The 23,487-nt window shown below is 46.9% G+C and overlaps 1 protein-coding gene across 1 annotated transcript in view; it reads right to left on the bottom strand.

Annotated features, from left to right (window-relative positions):
- Positions 1-6,471: 6,471 nt before the first annotated feature.
- The window catches only part of LOC137341894 (C-type lectin-like), a 29,581-nt gene continuing 12,565 nt past the window's right edge, over positions 6,472-23,487 (bottom strand). Inside the window, exons 2-6 of the mRNA XM_068005402.1 lie at positions 20,418-20,500; positions 16,492-16,676; positions 9,039-9,179; positions 8,847-8,955; positions 6,472-6,677 (exon numbers count right to left, since the gene is read on the bottom strand). Coding sequence (XP_067861503.1) covers positions 6,607-6,677; positions 8,847-8,955; positions 9,039-9,179; positions 16,492-16,676; positions 20,418-20,472 — 561 coding nt within the window. The 5' untranslated portion in view covers positions 20,473-20,500 and the 3' untranslated portion in view covers positions 6,472-6,606. The remainder of the gene's footprint in view (positions 6,678-8,846; positions 8,956-9,038; positions 9,180-16,491; positions 16,677-20,417; positions 20,501-23,487) is intronic.

Below are 23,487 nucleotides of genomic sequence, written 5' to 3'. Positions count from 1 at the left end.
GACCCTCAAAAAGTGCAGCGCTCCCTCTGTACTGACCCTCCGACAGTGCAGCGTTCCCTCAGTACTGACCCTCCGACAGTGCGGCGCTCCCCCAGTACTGACTCTCCGACAGTGCAGCGCTCCCTCAGTACTGACCCTCCGACAGTGCAGCACTCCCTCAGTACTGACCCTCCGACAGTGCAGCGCTCCCTCAGTACTGACCCTCCGACAGTGCAGCGTTCTCTCAGTACTGACCCTCCGACAGTGCAGCACTCCCTCAATACCGACCCTCCGACAGTGCAGCACTCCCTCAATACTGACCCTCCGACAGTGCAGCGCTCCCTCAGTACTGACCCTCAAAAAGTGCAGCGCTCCCTCTGTACTGACCCTCCGACAGTGCAGCGTTCCCTCAGTACTGACCCTCCGACAGTGCGGCGCTCCCCCAGTACTGACTCTCCGACAGTGCAGCGCTCCCTCAGTACTGACTCTCCGACAGTGCAGCGCTCCCTCAGTACTGACCCTCCGACAGTGCGGCGCTCCCCCAGTACTGACTCTCCGACAGTGCAGCGCTCCCTCAGTACTGACCCTCCGACAGTGCAGCGCTCCCCCAGTACTGAATCTCCGACAGTGCAGCGCTCCCTCAATACCGACACTCCGACAGTGCAGCACTCCCTCAATACTGACCCTCCGACAGTGCAGCGCTCCCTCAGTACTGACCCTCTGACAGTGCAGCGCTCCCTCTGTACTGACCCTCCGACAGTGCAGCGTTCCCTCAGTACTGACCCTCCGACAGTGCAGCGTTCCCTCAGAACCGACCCTCCGACAGTGCAGCGCTCCCTCAGTACTGACCCTCCGACAGTGCAGCGTTCCCTCAGAACCGACCCTCCGACAGTGCAGCACTCCCTCAATACCGACCCTCCGACAGTGCAGCGTTCCCTCAATACTGACCCTCCGACAGTGCAGCGTTCCCTCAATACTGACCCTCCGACAGTGCGGCGCTCCCCCAGTACTGACCCTCCGACAGTGCAGCGCTCCCTCAGTACTGACCCTCCGACAGTGCAGCGCTCCCTCAGTACTGACCCTCCGTTCTGCATTTGGAGTGTGAGCCTCGATTGTGTGTTCATGTCTGTGAAGTTGTTCTTGACCCGATGACCTGACTCAGAGGTGAGAGTGCTGCCACTGAGCCAAACCTGACACCCAATATGTTTGGAACAGTGAACAATACAGAGCTTCCCATTCTGGATTAACCCTGTGGGGATTCCACTTCACCAAAAGCCATTTCCCAGGGGCAGGAACGGGCTCAAAGGTTCTGAAATTTCCTTGTTCATATTTTTCAAAGGGCTTAAAGCACCTGAGAAAGCGAAAGCCTCTTCCCATTCCCGTTCCCGTTCCCATTCCCATTCCCGCTCAGTGGGAGCCCAGCTTCTGTCGTGTCAGTCCCGGGACGCAGGGACTGTGGTTGGGGGTCACTGTGGGCAGGTCGGGGGCTCTCAGCCGGGGGGCCGCTGGCAACAGGCCTTCAAAGTAAAAGGCCCAGTGGGAGTGGGACCCACATTGGAGCGGAAAATGGGGAAGGAGCAAAATGGAGCCGGGGAGACCCACTGGTGGAGTTTGACCTGTGGACCTTTGACCTGTCGACCTTCAAGGGGACTGGGAGTGCCAAGGCTGGAGGTGATCACATGAGTGTGAACTGCTGAGAGTTTGGTACGTGTGGGAGTTTAAGGGTTAATCTCTTTAAAATCTAGTGTATAATGTTTTCAACTGTTTAAGCTCAATTTTAAAGTTTAAAATTGAGCTGGAGCTGCGGGTGGATTCACTGTGGAGCATCCGCGATGCTGAGACTATCGTGGATAGCACGTTCAGTGAGGTGGTCACACCGCAGGTATAGATTACGCAGGCAGAAAGGAAATGGGTGACCGCCAGGCAGAGTAAAAGGACCAGGCAGGTAGAGCAGGAGTCCCCTGGGGCCATCTCCCTCTCAAACAGATATTCTGCTTTATATACTGTTGGGGGAGATGGCTGATCAGGGGAAAGCAGCAAGAGCCAGGTTCGGGGCACCACGGGTGGCTCTGCTGCACAGGAGGGGAGGAAGAAGAGTGGCAGGGCTATAGTGATAGGGGATTCAATTGTAAGGGGAACAGATAGGCGTTTCTGCGGCCGCAAACGTGACTCCAGGATGGTTTGTTGCCTCCCTGGTGCTCGGGTCAAGGATGTCACGGAGCGGCTGCAGGGCATTCTGGAGGGGGAGGGTGAACAGCCAGTAGTCGTGCTCCATATTGGTACCAACGACATCGGTAAAAAAAGGGATGGGGTCCTACAAGGTGAATTTAAGGAGTTAGGAGATGAATTAAAAAGCAGGACTTCAAAGGTAGTGATCTCAGGATTACTACCAGTGCCATGTGCTCGTGAGCATAGGAACAGGAGAATAGACAGAATGAATGCGTGGCTGCAGGGATGGTGTAGGAGGGAGGGATTTAGATTCCTGGGACATTGGGACCGGTTCTGGGGAAGGTGGGACCTGTACAAGCGTGACGGGTTACACCCGAGCAGGACCGGGACCAATGTCCTCGCGGGGGTGTTTGCTCGTGCTGTTGGGGAAGGTTTAAACTAGACTGGCAGGGGGATGGGAACCTGAGCAGGGAGTCAGAAGGGAATAAAGTTTCGAGCAGCAAGAGAGGGGAAGACCCAGGGGAAATCTACAATACAAATAGTACAAACAGTTGTTCAAGAACAAGTGAAAGGGAAAAGCGTAGAGCAGCGGAAAGAAAGTGTGCTTTAGGCACGACAGATAAAATAAAAACTAGAAGGCGTAAGGCGATGAACCGAGCATCAAAGCTGTGGCAGGGGTTTGGGAACCTGAGCAGGGAGACAGAGGAAAGCGTGTCAGGAAGGGACAGAAGGTATGGAGTAAAATGTAAAGTGTTAAAAAAGGAAAAAGCAGGAATTAAGTGTCACAAAACATATTTGAAAGTTCTTTATCTGAATGCACATAAGATTCGGAACAAAATGGACGAGTTAACGGCACAAATAACTACGTATGGGTATGATCTTGTGGCCATTACAGAAACATGGCTGCAGGGTGACAACGACTGGGAATTAAATATGCCAGGGTATTTAACAATCAGGAAGGACAGGCAGGAAAGAAGAGGAGGTGGGGTGGCTATGTTAATAAAGGAAGGAATCACTGTAATACAGAGAAATGATATTGGGACAAAGGATCAGGATGATGAAACAGTTTGGGGAGAGATAAGGAATAATAAGGGGAAAAAAAACACTTGTGGGCGTCGTATACAGGCCTCCTATTTAGTTGCAACTCTGCTGGAAGAAGTATTAATCAGGAAATAGTCGGGGCATGTAATCAGTGAACAGCTATAATTACGGGGGATTTTAACTATCATATTAACTGGACAAATCAAATTGGGCAGGGCAGCCTTGAGGAAGAGTTTATTGAGTGTATTAGGGATGGATTTCTTGAGCAGTATGTAACTGATCCTACAAGGGGGCAAGCAACCTTGGACCTGGTCCTGTGTAATGAGCCAGGATTAATTAATCACGTCCGAGTTAAGGATCCCCTTGGAATTAGTGACCATAACATGGTTACATTCCATATCCAATTAGAGGGTGAGAAGGTTGGTTCTCAAACAAGCGTACTGAGCTTGAATAAAGGAGACTATGATGGTATGAGAGCGGAATTGATTAAAGTGGACTGGGAAAATAGATGAAAGGGTAAGATGGTACATGAGCAGCGGTGTTCATTTAAGGAGTTAGTTTACAACTTTCAAAAAATATATATTCTACTGAGGAAAAAAGGGTGTAAAAGAAATGACAGCCATCCGTGGCTCAGTAAAGAAATTAAGGATAGTATCCGACTAAAAACAAGGACATATAAGGCAGCCAAACTTAGTAGGAGGATAGGAGATTGGGAAGTCTTCAAAAGACAGCAAAAAGTAACGAAAGGATTGATTAAGAAAGGGAAGATAGATTATGAAAATAAATTAGCAAAAAATATAAAAACAGATTGCAAGAGTTTCTATAGTTATATAAAATGAAAAAGGGTGGCTAAGGCAAACGTAGGTCCCTTAGAGGATGAGACCGGGAAATTAATGGTGGGAAACATGGAGATGGCAAAAACGCTGAACAAATATTTTGTTTCAGTCTTTACGGTAGAGGACACTAAGAATATCCCAACACTGGACAAACAGGGGGCTGTAGGGGGGGGAGGAGCTAAATACGATTAAAATCACTAAGGAATTGGTACTCAGTAAATTAATGGGACTCATGGCGGATAAATCCCCTGGACCTGATGGCTTACATCCGAGGGTCTTGAGGGAAGTGGCAGTCGGGATTGTGGATGCGTTGGTAAAAATTTTCCAAAATTCTCCAGACTCGGCAAAAGTCCCGGCAGATTGGAAAACTGCGAATGTAACAGCCTTATTTAAAAAGGGTAGCAGGCAGAAGGCTGGAAATTATAGACCAGTTAGCCTAACATCTGTGGTGGGTAAAATTTTGAATTTAATAGGACAAAGTCAGCATGGCTTTACGAAGGGGAAGTCATGTTTAACAAATTTGCTTGAGTTCTTTGAGGACATAATGTACAGGGTTGATAAAGGGGAAACAGTGGACGTAGTGTATTTAGACTTCCAGAAGTCATTCGACAAGGTGCCACATAAAAGATTATTGCTCAAGATGAAGAATCACTGGATTGGGGGTAATATTCTGGCATCGGGGGAGGATTGGTTATCTAACAAGAAGCAGAGAGTTGGGATAAATGGTTCATTCTCGGACTGGCAACCAGTAGCCAGTGGTGTTCAGCAGGGGTCGGTGCTGGGTCCCCAACTCTTTACAATCTATTTTAACGATTTGGAGGAGGGGACCGAGTGCAACATATCAAAGTTTGCAGATGATACAAAGATGGGAGGGAAAGTGGAGAGTGAGGAGGACATAAAAAACCTACAAGGGGATATAGACAGGCTGGGTGAGTGGGCGGAGATTTGGCAGATGCAATACAATATTGGAAAATGTGAGGTTATGCACTTTGGCAGGAAAAATCAGAGAGCAAGTTATTATCTTAATGGCGAGAAACTGGAAAGTACTGCAGTACAAAGGAATCTGGGGGTCCGAGTGCAAGAAAATCAAAAAGTTAGTATGCAGGTGCAGCAGGTGATCAAGAAGGCCAACAGAATGTTGGCTTTTAATGCTAGGGGGATAGAATATAAAAACAGGGAGGTATTGCTGCAGTTATATAAGGTATTGGTGAGACCGCACCTGGAATACTGCATACAGTTTTGGTCTCCATACTTAAGAAAAGACATACTTGCTCTCGAGGCAGTACAAAGAAGGTTCACTCGGTCAAACCCGGGGATGAGGGGGCGGACATATGAGGAGAGGTTGAGTAGATTGGGACTCTATTCATTGGAGTTCAGAAGAATGAGAGGCGATATTATTGAAACATAAGATTGTGAAGGGGCTTGATCGGGTGGATGCGGTAAGGATGTTCCCAAGGATGGGTGAAACTAGAACTAGGGGGCATAATCTTAGAATAAGGGGCTGCTCTTTCAAAACTGAGATGAGGAGAAACTTCTTCACTCAGAGGGTAGTAGGTCTGTGGAATTTGCTGCCCCAGGAAGCTGTGGAAGCTACATCATTAAATAAATTTAAAACAGAAATAGACAGTTTCATAGAAGTCAAGGGAATTCGGGGTTACGGGGAGTGGGCAGGAAATTGGACATGAATTTAGATTTGAGGTTAGGATCAGATCAGCCATGATCTTATTGAATGGCGGAGCAGGCTCGAGGGGCCGATTGGCCCACTCCTGCTCCTATTTCTGATGTTCTTATGACCCAGTCAGCCAATCAGGGATGAGTATAATGAACACTACAGCGCCACCTAGTTTTCAGCCAGGAAAACTGCATCACGGCTCAGTGTAATAAACAGGAAATTGAAGCGTGACAGGAATTGTGTGACAGGAAGCAAGAGTGACATTTCCAGGCAGTGTGTGTTTTGGCAGCACCTTGAATCTATTCTCACTGTGGGGAACACTGGTAGAATGTTGTTATTCTTCACATCTTTTGCTGTCCTCATCTCTACCATTTAATCTGTTTGAGGAAATTCCTCTCCTCCCAGAGCCCCTTTTCCCTGCAGTCCTGCACCGTTTGATGATCTTTCTTCCCATTTTATTGTCCCGTTGCCTCATTCCGGGGACTTTCGTTATTTTTGGGAGGATATATTTATCTTCCATACTCTCCATTAGTGCAGCTTTCAATCAGTTCCAATTTCCATCGACAGATTCCTCTCAGTGATATTTCCCCATTAATTCCATCTCATCCCTTTAAAGTTTGTCTTTTGCAAACCAAAAGGTTCATATACTGAAAGTTAATTTTATAAAGTCTGTGTGGCCTTCTCCCTAATGCAGTATTGAGTGAAGAGGTGGGGAGAGGGTCCAGTGGGTCAGGAGGGCTCCTATAAACTAGACTCACAGCATCAAACACAGCCCATGATGCAATTACCTTTATTATTGGTTAACAGACTGAGTCAGTACAATCACCACAGGCAGTGAGTGCGGCTACAAACAAATCGAGGATCTGAATCCACTCCGGGAAAGGATCCTTGGAGCATCGCTGGATTCTTCTACCAGTCGTGCGGTTTGTAGGAGCAAATGAAGGGATATTTTCTTGTACAGGGCACATCATTCCATTTATCTGAAAAAAGAATTGATTTCGACCTTTACCCATTGGTGAATCAGGCTGCTGTTGTGTAATTATTTCATACAATCCGAGATGATAAAGCACAGAAGGAGGCTATTCGGCCCATCATCCTTGTGCTGGGATGCTACCGGGACTTGATGGTTTGACTTACAGGGAGAGGTTAGACAGACTGGGACTTTTTTCCCTGGAGAGCAGGAGGTTAAGGGGTGATCTTATAGAAGTCTATAAAATAATGAGGGGCATAGATAAGGTCGATAGTCAAAATCTTTTCCCAAAGGTAGGGGAGTCTATAACGAGGGGGCATAGATTTAAGGTGAGAGGGGAGAGATACAAAAGGGTCCAGAGGGGCAATTTTTTCACTCAAAGGGTGGTGAGTGTCTGGAACGAGCTGCCAGAGGCAATAGTAGAGGCGGGTACAATTTTGTCTTTTAAAAAGCATTTGGACAGTTACATGGGTAAGATGGGTATAGAGGGATATGGGCCAAGTGCAGGCAATTGGGACTAGCTTAGTGGTATAAACTGGTCGACATGGACATGTTGGGCCGAAGGGCCTTTTTCCATGTTGTAACTTCTATGATTCTATGATTTTTTGAAGGAACTTTCCAATCAGTCCCATTCCTCAGAGCCCGGCTAATTTTGTCTCTTCAAATATTTATCCAAATCCCTTTTGAAAGTAATTATTGAATCTGCTTCCTCCCCTCAGGCAGCACATTCCAGATCAGAACAACTCGCCGCCCAACATTTTTTTCCTCCTCATCTCCCCTCTGGTTCTTTTCCCGATTATCTTAAATCTGTGTCCTCTGTTTACTGACCCTCCTGCCACTGGAAACAGTTTCTCCATATTTACTCTGTCAAAACTCATGATTTTGAGCCCCACTATTAAATCTCTCCTTAACCTTCTCTGCTGGAAGGAGAACAATCCCAGTTTCTCCAGTCTCTCCACGGAACTGACTTCTTTCAGCCTTTCTATTTAGTCAGAAATATTAGCAATGGATCAATCTGTGAGTCAGTGTCTGTGATCCATTAATTTTACCAGTCTCTTCACCCATCAGTTCACCTTGTGAAGAAAATGAGCCACTTCCTGTTCTGATGCCGTGTACAGTCAGTCAGTGAGCGCCTCACTGAAATCCACAAACCTTACAATATTCAGTGGGGGTTTTGGACAGTTCCTGACTGAAGGTGTGGAGCACACCCTGGGCTGGATTTCCCAGTGTGGGATGGACAGGAAGTCCTCACCCCCAGCCCTAAACACTCACCTCCCCCACTGCACACGATTGGAGCAAAGTCTGGGATTTCTGGAACCAATTACAACATTTTAACTCTGGGACATGAACCCGCTGTGGAACGAGGGGGGAGGGGGGACGTTTCCAGCATCAGTAAAGTGAGGGGCGGATGCGGGAAGCTTGAGTGTGTTTACACAACATTCCCTGAAAATCAGAATGGAGTCCTGCCACTGGGAGCACGGCTCCAGCCTGACACATGTCAGGACCAACTCATTAAATGTGGGCCAGTTATAAGGCCCGCCTCGGTATGGCCTCATCACTGCAGGATCCACACAGATGGACAGTTGAGCAGGAAGAGACAGTGTAGAGTTTACACCCAGTGTACGTCCCTGTGTCGGCAGTGTTCACACCCAGTGTACGTCCCTGTATCGGCAGTGTTCACACCCAGTGTACGTCCCTGTATCGGCAGTGTTCACACCCAGTGTCCGTCCCTGTGTCGGCAGTGTTCACACCCAGTGTCCGTCCCTGTGTCGGCAGTGTTCACACCCAGTGTACGTCCCTGTATCGGCAGTGTTCACACCCAGTGTACGTCCCTGTATCGGCAGTGTTCACACCCAGTGTACGTCCCTCTCTCTCCAGTGTTTACACCCAGTTTACGTCCCTCTCTCTCCAGTGTTTACACCCAGTGTACGTCCCTCTCTCTCTCCAGTGTTTACACCCAGTGTACGTCCCTCTCTCCCCAGTGTTTACACCCAGTGTACGTCCCTCCATTAAACAGCTTGAGCTGGAAGCTGGCTGCAAATTGCTGCAAAAAGGGTCAGGAAGTCCAGTGCTGTCAAAGTCTAAAAATCACCCACACTGAGTCTCAGTCTCAATCCATTTGTTTGGATTAATTTCCCATTAAATACCATTTCTATCACACGTTTCAATATCAACTTACCTGAATGAATTTCCACACAGTTCTCTCCTCCTTCATAATTATCGGGCTCGTTCTGATGCCAGTTTGTGAAATCTGTTACAGATCCATCAGTCCAGAGAAAAGTCCCTTCCTGTGGGAGAGAAATAATATCATTTATAAATGTGTATTCCTGCTCCAATGAACAATTTATGATATAGTAACTCAGAACATTACCTTGTGGCGGTCACTCAAACCAATCCAAACAAGATTATTTGATTGTTGTTCTGCCTTTAACAGCTGTCCAATGAAATGATTCTGTTCTTCCCAATGTATGGAGGCAAGATGGCCGTCTGTAGCCAGTTGTTGGCAGGACAGCTTTAAATAAAAACAAAACATAACATTTGTTGTTTATCATCATTTCACATTGACTGTATTCAGATCTGTTCTAGAACGTTCTGCAGGGTCGCTGGAGTTGATTCTCCTGTTCTCCCCAACTTTTATCCATCCAGCTGCTGTCAATACAGATGTTGACGGCCACTGCAGTCCACGTCACTGTAAAGTGACAATGTCGACACTATCAGATTGATCAGAACGACAGACCACTGCTAATATTTCTAAGTGTGTATCTCCAGTTTAATTTAGTTCAGATAGAATTACTATCTGGAGATTGTGGCTTCATCTCAGGGTCACAGAGGGAATTAACAAGTTGATGCAGTGGGAGGTGAAAAGTTACCCAATGAGCTGCTCCGGTTTGACCTCGAATGTGAAAACAACAAATGAACATTAGGGTTTGACCACAGATTGAAAGGTGTGTGAAAACTGGAAGGTCATTCTAAAGGGGAACTTCAATCAACGAAACCATCCGAAAACACGCGTCAGGTTCCACATGGACGCTGACGACACCCAGCTCTACCTCACCACCACCTCTCTCAACCTCTCCTCTGCCTCTGATTTGTCACACTGCTTGTCCGACATCCAGTATTGGATGAGCAGAAATTCCCTCCAATTTAATATTGGGAAGACCGAAGTCATTGTCTTTGGTCCTCGCCACAAACTCCATTCCCTCGCCACCGACTCCATCCCTCTCCCTGGCCACTGTCTGAGGCTGAACCAGACCGTTCACAACCTTGGCCTTCTATTTGACCCCGAGTCGAGCTCCCAACCCGATATCATCTCCACTACAATGACCGCCTACTTCCACCTCCGTAACATCACCCTTCTCCGCCCCTGCCTCAGCTCATCTGTTGCTGAAACCCTCATCCATGCCTTCATTTAACCTCCAGACTCGACTATTCCAATGCTCTCCTGGCCGGCCTTTCCATCTTGGACCCTTTGTAAACTTCAGCTCATCCAAAACTCTGCTGCCCATTTCCTAACTCGCACCAAGTCCTGTTCACCCAGGAGAGCATTGCAACAGTTGAGTCTGGAGGTAACAGAGGCAAGGTTTCAGCAGCAGATGAGTTGAGGCAGGGGCAGAGACGGGCGATGTGACTAGATTCTGTTATTAGGGACAGAGTGACGGACACTTGGACAAATATGAACTGATCAGAGAGAGAGCCAGCATGGATTTGTAACGGATGAGACATGTCTGACGAAACTAGTTACATTTTTTGAGGGGAACTAACGTGGTGGATAAGGAAGTGTCGATGGATGTTATTTATATGGACATCCAGAAGGCATTCGATAAGGTTCCACATAAGAGGCTTAACTAAAATGAGAGCGCATGGAATTGGAGGCAACTTCTTGACATGGGGAGGGAATTGGTTTGGAGGAAGGAGAGAGAGAGTCGGGGTAATGGGCATGTACTCGAACTGGCAGCATGTGACCAGTGGGGGGAATTTTAATCCCCAAGAACGGTTGGATTGGGGGCGGGTGGGAGGTGAAAACCGCTGGTGTTTTGATCACGACCCCAACCTAGTTCAAACACCCCCACAACCGGGTTTAACGTGGGCACGTTGGGATGTGTGCGCCCAAAGTACCAGCCAAGGTCACGTCCCTAATTAGTGCCAGTGAGTGGGTCGTTAGTGGGGCAATTAACATCATTAGTAGAAGTTACATTGAATTTGACCGAACTTTAAATTTCATGTTTCCAGTGGGGGTTTCCCGGGGCTCGAGAATCTCGAGTGAAAGAGGCGAGGAGGCCTGGATCATGAGGTGAGTGAGGGTCTTTATTGCACTGCTTGTGGGCCCAGAGGAGCAGGAGTGTTTCCCCCAGACCCAACAAGACCACCTGCCGCGATCAGCCAATTCCCCCACGATGGCCGAGACCCTCCCCCCGATATCAGTGACCTTGGCCCTGCTGCTATCGCCCTCCCATCCAGCCCACAAAGATCCCAATCTCTCCCCCACCCTCCCCCCCACTCCCCATACAATCCCCGAGGTCTCAGATCTCCGATCTCTCCCCAGCTGCTTTCCCACCCGACATGCAGCCAATCCGTCAATCTGGCTGCTGGGCCCAAAACCAGGAAATAAAATCTTCATCATCCAATTGAGTTGTGATCGCAAATTCCAACCAGTCAACTTGACTCCTGGGTCTGGTGTCCAATAAACCTTCCCCCCTCTCTCTTCCCGGCTCCAAGTCAAAATCCAGACCATGATGTCCCCAGGGGACCTCAGCTTTTCACTCGATTTAGAAGTGACGAAGAAGAAGAAAGAGAGAGTCGTATATCCAAGTTTGCTGACGATACCAAGTTAGGAGGCACAGTAAATAGTGGAGATGGGAGCAGACAGTTGCAAAGGGACATTGAGAGGTTAAGTGAGTGGGCAAAACTGGGGCAGATGGAGTTCAATGTGACGTCATCCTCTTTGGACCTGAGAAAGATCGATCAGAGTATTTTCTAAATGGTGAGAAGCTCGGAACTTTGGAGCAGCAGAAAGGTTTACAAGTCCAAGTACAAAAATCACTAAAAGCCAGTGAAAGGTACAAAAAATAATTAAAAGGCTGAAAGTACAGACTCACCAGAATGATACTGGGGCCAAACAGGTTAAATGATGAGGACAGGTTGCACAGACTAGGCTTGTATTCGAGTTTCGGAGATTAAGGGGTGATCTGAATGAAATGTTTAAGATGATTAAAGGAGTTGATCAGGGAGATAGAGAGAAACTATTTCATCAGAACCTTAAAATTAGAGCTCGGCCGTTCAGGGGTGATGTCAGGAAGCATTTCTTCACACAAAGGGGAGTGGAAATCTGGAACTCTCTCCCCCAAAAAGCTGTTGGGGCCGGGGGTCAGTAGAAAATGTCAATAGTGAGATTGATCGATTTTTGTGAGGCGAGGGTATTAATGGGCACAGAGCCAAGGCGGGTAGATAGAGTTAAGATACAGATCTGCCAAGATAGAATCATAGAAAGATTACAGCACAGAAGGAGGCCATTCGGCCCATCGAGTCTGTGCCGGCTCTATGCGCGAGCAATCCATCTAGTCCCACTCCCCCGCCCTATCCCCGTAGTCCTACAAATGTTTTCCTTTCAAGTACTTATCCAGTTCCCTTTTGAAGGCCATGATTGAATCTGCCTCCACCACCCCCTCGGGCAGTGCATTCCAGATCCTAACCACTCGCTGTGTAAAAACGTTTGTCCTCATGTCACTTTTGGTAAAAGAACCAATCACCTTAAATCCGTGTCCTCTGGTTCTTGACCCTTCCGCCAATGGGAACAGTTTGTCTCTATCTACTCTGTCTGGACCCTTCATGATTTTGAATATCTCATCAAATCTCCTCACAACCATCTCTGTTCCAAGGAGAACAACCCCAGCTTCTCCAGTCTATCCACGTACATAAAGTCCCTCATCCCTGGAAACATTGTAGTAAATCTCTTCTGCACCCTCTCTCAGGCCTTCACATCTTTCCTAAAGTGCAGTGCCCAGAACTGGACACAATATTCCAATTGTGGCCGAACCAGTGTTTTATAAAGGTTCATCATAACATCCATCCTTTTGTACTCTATGCCTCTATTTATAAAGCCCATTATCCCATATGCTTTTTAACCGCTTTCTCAACCTGCCCTGCCACCTTCAATGATTTGTGAACATATACCCCCAGATCTCTGTTCCTGTACCCCTTTTAGAATTGTGCCCTCTAGTTTATATTGCCTCTCCTCATTCTTCCTACCGAAATGTATCACTTTGCATTTAACTGCGTTAAAATTTCATCTGCCACGTGTCCGCCCATTCCACCAGCCTGTCTATATCCTCTTGAAGTCTATCTCTATCCTCCTCACTGTTCATTACACTTCCAAGTTTTGTGTCAGCCGCAAATTTTGAAATTGTGCCCTGTACACCCAAGTCCAAGTCATCAACATATATCAAGAACAGCAGTGGTCCCAGCACCGACCCCTGGGGAACACCACTGTACACCTCCCTCCAGTCCGAAAAACAACCGGTCACCATTACTCTGTTTCCTGTCACTTAGCTAATTCTGTATCCATGTTGCTACTGCCCCCTTTATTCCATGGGCCACAATCTTGATGACAACCTACCATGTGGCACTTCATCAAAATCCTTTTGAAATTCCATATACACCACATCAACTGCATTGCCCTCATCGACCCAATCTGTTACCTCATCAAAAAACTCTACCAAATTAGATAAAACCGTTTTGCCTTTAACAAATCCGTGCTGGCTTTCCCGAATCAATCCACACTCCAAGTGACTCAATTTTGTCCCAGATTATCATTTCTAAAAGTTTCCCCACCACCGAGGTTAAACTAACTGGCCTGTAGTTGCTGGGTTTATCCTTACACCTTTTTTGGACAAGGGTGTAACATTTGCAATTCTCCAGTCCTCTGGCACCACCCCCGTATCCACGGATGTTTGGAAGATTATGGCCAGTACCTCCGCAATTTCCCCCCCTTACTCCCCTCAGCAATTCAGGATGCATCCCATCCGGACCAGGTGACTTCTCTACTTTAAGTACAGCAGCCTTTCCAGTACCTCCTCTATCAATTTTTAGCCCATCCAGTATCTCAACTACATCTTCCTTTACTGAGACTCTGGCAGCATCTTCTTCCTTGGTAAAGACTCATTTAGTACCTCGGCCATGCCCTCTGCCTCCATGAGCAGATCTCCTTTATGGTCCCTAATTGACCCCATCCCTCCTCTTACATGTCTCAAGACGACTTTTGGATTCCCTTTTATGTTGTTCGCCAGTCTATTCTCATACTCTCTCTCATCCCTCTTTTTCCACTTTCCCTCTGAACTTTCTATATTCAGCCTGTTCTCACTTGAGTTATCAATCTGACATCTGTCATACGCACCTTTTTTCCACTTCATTTTACTTTCTACCTTTTGTCATCCATGGAGCTCTGGCTTTAGTTGCCCGACCTTTCTGCCTCATGGGAATTTACCTAGACTGTACCCGAACAATCTCCTCTTTAAAGGCCGCCCACTGTTCAATTGCAGGTTTGCCTGCCAGTCTTTGATTGAATGGCAGAACAGGCTCGAGGGGCTGAATGGCCTCTTCTTGTTCCGATGTTCCACCCATCACCCCTGTGTTCACGCACCGACATTGATTCCCGGTTCAGGAACACCTTGGATTTAAAATTCTAACCCTTGTTTTCAAACCCCTCCATGGCCCTCGCCCCTCCCTATCTCTAACCTCCTCCAGCCCTACAACCCTCCAAGATCTCTGAGCTCCTCCAATTCTGGCCTCTTGCGCAACCCTAATTTCCATCGCTCCACCATTGGCGGCCGTGCCTTCAGATGCCTCGGCCCTAAGCTCGGGAATTCCTCTCTAAACCTCTCCGCCTCTCTCTCCTCCTTTAAGACGCTCCTTAAAACCTACCTCTTTGACCAAGCTATTGGTCACTTGTCTTAATATCTCCTTATGTGGCTCGGTGTCAAATTTTGTCTGATAATCGCTCCTGTGAAGCGCCCTGAAATGTTTTACGACGTTAAGGCGCTGTATCAACACAAGTTGTTGTTGTAAATATCAACTGGAAATCGCCATGTAGTTTGGAGTCAAGTTGGGAAATGGAGACATGAGGATTTCATTGTGTCAGGGAAGACACAAGAGGCTGTGAATAACTTGATTTGGTAAATGGTAAATGACCCAGGCACACACAGCAAACAAAGGCTGAGGCACTATTGGAGGAATTGGGACCACAGAATGGTCAAGGGTGGAATGAGCTAGAATTCAGAGATATCAGGAGCCAGGAAGGGCCAGCTTCAAATAAATGAGGGAACAGCTTCAACCAACGACTTGGGAGTGTGGAGAATGGTGTTTCGAACAACACCTCACTGGAGGACAATTGGAGAACCTTTAAAGGCCTCGGGCCGGAACCCTGCAGCCCTTCCAGCACACTCCTGCTGCAACTTCAGAGGGTGCAAATTTGTCTGGGACCCGGATATACAGGGTCTCAATCTTGCCCTTGAGCCCTGGACCCTGGACGTCAGGAGTTGCCACATTCTCAGTCTCTGAGGCCTGCCAGAGTAGCAGTAACCCATCTGGTGAAAGCAGGTGTAGGAGGCTGCTGAGTGGTAGATGGGAAGGGGAGGGGTGCGGGGATGTGGTCTGGGCCTGTGAAGAGGGGAGACCCTTTTTATGCAAGAAATTTTGAGGCGACAGCCCAGTCTCTCCAGATCGGGAACCCAGTAACCCCACCTCCACCGACCCTCCCCTGACCACCAGTCTTTGCTCAGAATTTGTGCATGTGACGAACATTGCCCAATAGGAAGGGAGCAAAAAGGGTACGGTAGACTAGTGGTTATGTTACTGGGCTAGTAATCCAGAGGCCTGGACTAAAATCCAGAGTCACGAGTTCAAATCCCGCCACGGCGGCTGGCGAATTTAAATTCAATTAATTAAATAAAAATCTGGAATTAAAATACTAGTATCAGTAATGATGGCCATGAAACTACCGGATTGTCGTAAAAACCCATCTGGTTCACTAATGTCCTTTAGGGAAGGAAACCTGCCGTCCTTACCCGTTCTGGCCTATATGTGACTCCAGACCCACAGCAATGTGGTTGATTCTTAATTGCCCTCTGAAATGGCCGAGCAAGCCACCCAGTTGTAAAAATCTCGCTAGGGATGGGCAATAAATGCCGGCCTTGCCAGCGACGCCCACATCCCGTGAACAAATTTTTAAAAAATGAAATGACATGGGGAGACATGACTGACCATTGAATGAAAGTTTTCTGTTAACAAGACTAACCAATCACTGGATGTATCTGGATGGATTTTGAAAATGTCTGAAGACTTAGCTGAGCAGTTACAGTGTTGGGTTTTTAACACGATCTGCCCTCTCAATGGCCCCACAGCAGATCCTTGAAATGGACCTTGTCTCCTTTGATCTGAAGATCAGGAGACCAGAACCCAATCCTATCCCCACCAAACTTCCACACAACACCTTTTGCAGAAAGTGTCACTGGATGGTGATCAGGATCAGGGACCAGTGCTGATTTTACTCTTTTCTTATCCAGAGACACTCTGACCCATTGTGACCCTCCCCACTGTCCATCGATGGGCCTGTGACCCTCCTTGTCTGTAGGTTCAATATCACAGTTCAGAGCCCTCAGTGTTTAATGTAGAATACAATGTAGATCACGTTTCCCAGGTGATGGAACGCACCGAGTCAATCAGAACTGTCCAGATACAAACAAGAAGGTTCTTTCATTCTCTGCGTCCTGTCACATTTAGAAACACTGAGGAACAAACAATAACTTAAAATGGAGTCTCCAGGGACTTACCTCAGCTTCTACCCAAGTCTGTGTGTCAGGGACAAACCGGTAACAGGAGGAGAAATAATTAAAATAAAACCAGCCATTGGGACAAGGTCTTCTCCCATGGACACCACGTTGGTCACGATCCTGATCCGTCTCCGCCTCCGCCTCCTGTTGCTGATTCTCCGATGTTCCATTCAGAGTAACATCAGCTGCAGTTAAAGAGAATTAGATTAAAACAAACTGAATATTCACAACAGCAATCCCCAAACCTTCACTTTATTTCTGATTCAAGGAGTCAGTCTTTGTATTTGAGATAAATCTGAAGCCAGTGCCAATGCTCCTCATCAACTACCATCGGCCCTTTAAACACTGCCAGCCCCTGGACTGTGATGCACCCCCCGGTTAAAGGATACGTGTCGAAAACAGAATACGGTCGTCTTCTTCCAATTAAAAGAAAGTCTATCCTTTATTAAGTTCAGCGTGGAGAGCAATTGAATAAACAGAGTACAATCAAACAGAGATGAATGTTCTTTAATTCCAGTCTTTCTCTGGGTACAGTAGAGACATCACCATCACTACTGTACTCCCAAACAGCCAAAAGCGTGGTCTTTTTATGGACCTTTTCCTCATACTTTGGATGCACTCACTGAAACCTCTTTAACACACACAGACTGAGCGTCTGTGTTACACTCAAACACAACTGGTTTTCAAACAGTCATTTCCCCACAAATATTGCAGTGTCTTTGTTCACTCAAACCATGTGTGACACTCCTCTCATACACTGATCTTATGCACATTACCGTGTCCTTGTTTCGCGTGAAGTGTGACTTCCCTGTACTTGATCGATCTTTCCCTAGACTACCGTATTCTGTTTACTACACGGACTCGTTAACAGGGGGGTGCATCCCTGTCCAGTGTTTAATAACCCCAGGGGGGGGCAGTGTTTAAAGGTCTTTGTTGGTTGTTTATCAAGTAACAAGATCAAAGGCGCCCAGTATAAGACATAAGGAAAGGGCATACAAAAAGGCAAAAAATGGCACAGATCCTGGCGAACGGGAAAGATACAAAGATCAACAAAGGGTCACAAAACAGATCGTAAGAGCTACAAAAAGAGTGTATGAAAAGAAACTCACAACGGATATCAAAACCAATACAAAGAACTTTTCGAGTTATATTAGGAAAAAGAGGGTGGTCAGGAGCAGTGTTGGCCCCTTAAAAACTGAAAGTGGGGATATGGTCATTGACAATGGGGAAATGGCGGACATGTTGAACAATTACTTTGCGTTAGTATTTACAGTCGAAAAAGAGGATAGCATGCCTGAAATCCCAAGAAAACTAATATTGAATCTGGGACAGGGACTCGATAAAATTAACAAAAGTAACGCAACAGTAATGAAGAAAATAATAGCACGAAAGAATGACAAATCCCCAGGACCAGATGGTTTCCATCCCAGGGATTTAAAGGAAGTCGGTGAGCACATTGAAAGATTATAGTTAGGGCATCTGCAAAGTTCTCTAGATTCAAGAACTGTCCCTCCAGATTGGAAAATTGCACATGTCACTCTGCTTTTTAAGAAAGGAGAGAGAGGGAAACCGAGGAATTATAGACCAGTTAGCCTAACATCTGTTGTGGGGAAAATGCTGGAGTCTATAATTAAGGATTGGGTGACTGAACACCGAGAATTTTCAGTTAATCAGAGAGAGCCAGCATGGATTTGTGAAAGGTAGGTCGTGCCTGACAAACCTGATTGAATTTTTTGAAGAGGTGACTAAAGTAGTGGACAGGGGAATGTCAATGGATGTTATTTATATGGACTTCCAGAAGGCATTTGATAAGGTCCCACATAAGAGACTGTTAGCTGAGATAGAAGCCCATGGAATCGAGGGAAAAGTACGGACTTGGTTAGGAAGTTGGCTGAGCGAAAGGCGACAGAGAGTAGGGATAATGGGTAGGTACTCACATTGGCAGGATGTGACCAGTGGAGTCCCGCAGGGATCTGTCTTGGGGCCTCAATTATTCACAATATTTATTAACGACTTAGATGAAGGCATAGAAAGTCTCATATCTAAGTTTGCTGATGACACAAAGATTGGTGGCATTGTAAGCAGATGAAAACATAAAATTACAAAGCGATATTGATAGATTAGGTGAATGGGCTAAACTGTGGCAAATGGAATTCAATGTAGACAAATGTGAGGTCATCCACTTTGGATCAAAAAAGGATAGAACAGGGTACTTTCTAAATGGTAAAAAGTTAAAAACAGTGGATGTCCAAAGGGACTTAGGGGTTCAGGTCCATCGATCATTGAAGTGTCATGAACAGGTGCAGAAAATAATCAAGAAGGCAAATGGAATGGTGGCCTTTATATCTGGAGGACTAGAGTACAAGGGGGCAGAAGTTATGCTGCAGCTATAGAAAACCCTGGTTAGACCGCACCTGGAGTACTGTGAGCAGTTCTGGGCACCGCACCTTCAGAAGGACATATTGGCCTTGGAGGGAGTGCAGCGTGGGTTTACGAGAATGATACCCGGACTTCAAGGGTTAAGTTACGAGGAGAGATTACACAAATTGGGGTTGTATTCTCTGGAGTTTCGAAGGTTAAGGGGTGATCTGATTTCAGTTTAAAAGATATTAAGGGGAACAGATGGGGTGGATAGAGAGAAACTATTTCCGCTGGTTGGGGATTTTAGGAGCAGGGGGCACAGTCTAAAAATTAGAGCCAGACCTTTCAGGAGCGAGATTAGAAAACATTTCTACACACAAAGGGTTGTAGAAGTTTGGAACTCTCTTCCGCAAACGGCAATTGATACTAGCTCAATTGTTAAATTTAAATGAGATAGATGGCTTTTTGGCAACCAAAGGGATTAAGGGATATGGGCCAAAGGCAGGTATATGGAGTTAGATCACAGATCAGCCATGATCTTATCAAATGGCAGAGCAGGCACGAGGGGCTGAATGGCCTACTCCTGTTCCTATGTTCCAAAGTAATTCAACAGTCAACGAGGTTATCTTTGTTTGAGAAGACAGAGCTGGTCAAACTCCTTATTCTCCAGCAACACCATTTACATCTGCACAATAGAAAGACAATTGACATGTTTCACATTGTTTGTTCCCAGGACCTCCCTATAATTTATACCAATATCGATCATCTCTCTCGCTTCCCTTTAATTGGGTGGCTGTTCAACCCTATCAGTCTTCACACTGTTTCTCTTCCCCTCATCGATGTCTCAACACCCCGAGGAGGAACTGGACACCCCCTGGATGGCAGCAGGTGCACGAGTTTCAGGCAGTGTGGGGCCAGAGATGCACCCACAGTGACACCAGTGTCCACTGGCCCCATATTAATGAGGGGCCTCACACTTACCCCCATACTCAGGGGCAGCGTCAGTCCTGGAGGGCACTGGTGGGCACAATCCCAACGTCACTCGCCAGATCGTGGCCCATGGGATTTCAGAGCCTGTTTCCCCACAGCGGATGGTGAGAATGTGGAATTCTCTCACAAACTGGTGATGAAACACAGTCCATCAAATCCGAAAATGGGAATGAGAGGGAGGGATACTGGAGGGTACGGGGAGGGAGGGATACTGGAGGGTACGGGGAGGGAGGGATACTGGAGGGTCAGATTAGACTGAGTGGGATATTAAAGGGTATGGGGAGTGAGGGGGAGAGTGGGATTAGACTGGGTGGGATATTAAAGGGTATGGGGAGTGAGGGGGAGAGTGGGATTAGACTGGGTGGGATATTAAAGGGTATGGGGAGTGAGGGGGAGAGTGGGATTAGACTGGGAAGAATATTGAAGGTTATCGAAGTCCGACAGTTGCTCATTTTAAGACATTCCTTCAGGTTCCGGCCCTTTCTCTTCTCTCTAATTTACTCAGCGGCTGTTCCACTAACTCGTCACCTCACATCATTAACCTGTCCTCACACACCATCTTTGATTGACCCTACCTGCCACATCACTGACGAGCAATGCACTCAGAAGCAAAACCGTCCCCAGCATCATGTCTGAAGTGAAGAGCCTTTCCTCCAACCTGAAACACAAGAAAAAGATTGAACATTAGTGTCGAGGTTTCAAAGTAAAGGTGGGGATTTCCTGCTCCCATTCCTTCCTACCTCTCCCCCAGTTGTCCAATGTGATGAGGTTTCAGGAGCTGCTGCACATATATATAGCAGATTGTGCCACTGGAACCATTGACATCAGTTCCAATTGGCTGGACCATTAATGATGTCAAAATCACTGCTGGCCAATCAGTAACTGCCGGCTCAGAAGAGGAGGGACTGGAAACCATGAGAATGTTCCGTGTGTTACACATGAGATTTTACAAGGTGTCACTTTACCTGCTGAGTGAGAAATGGAAAGTACAGTCATAGTTCCTGACCTCATTAATCAGCCTGTGAGTGAATGTATAGATAATATTAGGATTTAATGAATATTATCGAGGAGAACATTTCGGATTTGGTGAACAATATATTGAGGTGAAGACCCCAAAAATAAAAAGATAATAATTACAAAGACATGAGAATTTTTACACTGACCAATCCAATCCCTTTTGTAATCGATCTGAACCCCATCTATTCCCCCATTTCTCCCCATGGTGGAAGGTCTCCTCTGTGCACTGGCTGCAGTGAGATTGGAACCCGTTTGTAGAGAACAGGGTCGATTCGGAGTCATTGGCACCTTTCAAAAAGGAGCTGGATCGAAGGGCGATGGAGAGATGAGGAGATAACGGAACAGGTCAATGTTTTCCAGGGACAGAACAGAGCGTTCCCTAAACCAATAGGTCATGTTGGTGAAATGAATCAGTCACTGTAGAAGGGCTGTAGAAACCTTCACGGATACTAAGCCGGGCAGTGCAGGCAGACATGGCTGGGACTGAGCCTCAGCACTCCTACCAGAGGCCAGCAGAATGAGCAGGGAGCTCAACTACAGCTTCCCCATCGATGGTAGGACTTTCAATCTATGGTGTCCCACCACCAGTTATCTGCCGCTCGTGTCTGTTGGGTGCCAGCTTCTCCTGAAGGCAGAATGACTGTATTTTTGGATTATTGTGCATTTTCCTTTGGCCCTGAAGACAGTGTGAAATGTTACTGGAATATTGGGATAATTTTCCCATCAGGATATCTGGAGCAGCCCCTCGACCCTGGCCGATTCTGCAGGGTCCCTTCATTTAAATATTTTGAACAAATTCCTTGCGCATTGTCCTCAGTCCAATCCCTGTGAGTGTCACTTGTTGTTTAAAAATACTGGGAACAATCCCAAGTTTGTTACTTGACTGACAGGTGGGACAATGGTGCAGGGAGTGAGAGTGTCTGTAAATAATATCATGAATAAATCCCATCAGTTAATGTGGGGAAATAAACAAGCTGGATTAATATGTGCAGGAGGTGAGTTACACGGAAACATCTGATGCAAATCAGCTGATGTTAGTACAACAGAGAAAGATCAGTCTTGGCCTTTCTACTTGTCAGTGGGAATAAGATCTTTGCCAAAACAAACTCAGCCACTGTATCGGGCCTCAAACCAGCTGAGAACCTGTCTGCTCGACTCTCCACGAGCTTCACTTAACCCTTTCCACATGCTCCCACTCGGTAACCATCACACTTTGTACTGAAATAACTGCTGGTGATATCAGTGGGACAGACACTCGGTCTGTTCCTATCACACTCCACCATTCACTGCTGTAATGGAGGTCTTGACCCAGTTACAATAAACGGGTTATCTCCTGTGTTAAAATTGTGGAGAGGGGAAGGTGTTAACCGTTTCTTGCACTAATATCACCAACAATAACTTCAGGCTTTTATCATTACCCCGTGAACCAACTGTTGTGCACTCGTGGGATTGGCTGAAAGCAGCAACTGAAGAAGCATCAGAAAGAGTAGACAAGGGCGATGCAGTGGATGTGGTTTACATGGACTTCCAAAAGGCCTTCGATAATGTGCTGCACAAGACTCATGACAAAGGTCAGGGCGTGTGGAGTCAGGGGCCAGGTAGCAGAATGGATTGAAAGAGGGCTACAAAACAGAGAACACAGGTTCGGAGTTCAGGGAAGTTTATCGGATTGGCCGACAGTGGGAAGAGGCAGAAATTATTTGACTCAAATTTGGTGTTGAAATTTCCAGATGATACCAATTTGGGGAGTATAGTTAATAATGTGGAGACTGGATCAAAACACAGGAAGACATAACCAGGCTGGCAGAGTGGGCGGGTGAAGCTGTGTAAGAATTCCACACTGTAATGGTCCTGAACAGGTGACAGCAGAGGAGGGTGACATCACTGACTAACTGACCGAGACGGGACAGAAAGTTCTTTCACTCCTCAGTTCTCACTTGTTCTGAAACAGAAGGTGTGGAATTGTTGCAACTTTCAGTCATTGGCTTGAAGCAAACCAGGTCTGTCCAATAGATTGTGTGAGGGGAGTGACGGGAACTGAAATTCCAGATACGATTCCTGATCGTGGAAGGGAACACATTTTTTTATCTGTTCTCAGGATGTGGGTGATGCTGACAAGGCCGCATTTATTGCCCTGAAAAGGTGCAATCATCAGTGAACAGCCCCAGTCCTGACCGTATGGTGGAGAGAAGGTCACTAATGAAGGAGATGAAGATGGTTGGGCCGATGATGCTTCCTTGAGGAACTCCTGCAGTGATGTCCTGGGGCTGCGAGGATTGGTCCCTGACAACCATGACCATCATCCTTTGGGTCAGGTGTGACTCCAGTCACTGGAGGGGTTTCACTTTGAACCCCATTGACCTCAGTATTGCTCGGGCTCCTTGGTGCCACACTCGGTCGAGTGCTGCCTCTATGTTGAGAGCAGCTCCTCTCACCTCTCCCCTGGCACTCGGCTCTTGTGTCCGTGCCTGGATCAAGGCTCTGACGAGGTCTGGGGCCTCTCAGTGTGAAAGTAGATGGAGGCGCAGGACCTGCTGAACGATGTATCAGTTACCTGGTTAATGTATCTGTGGGCAGCAAACTGGCCGAGAATGCAGATGATCCCTATGCTGGTCTGGAGGCAGAAAC

Source organism: Heptranchias perlo, chromosome 24, assembly GCF_035084215.1.
Source record: "Heptranchias perlo isolate sHepPer1 chromosome 24, sHepPer1.hap1, whole genome shotgun sequence".
NCBI classification, from domain to species: Eukaryota; Metazoa; Chordata; class Chondrichthyes; order Hexanchiformes; family Hexanchidae; genus Heptranchias; species Heptranchias perlo.
Note: the sequence above shows the minus strand (reverse complement) of the source record. Positions and strands in the feature narration are given on the sequence as shown.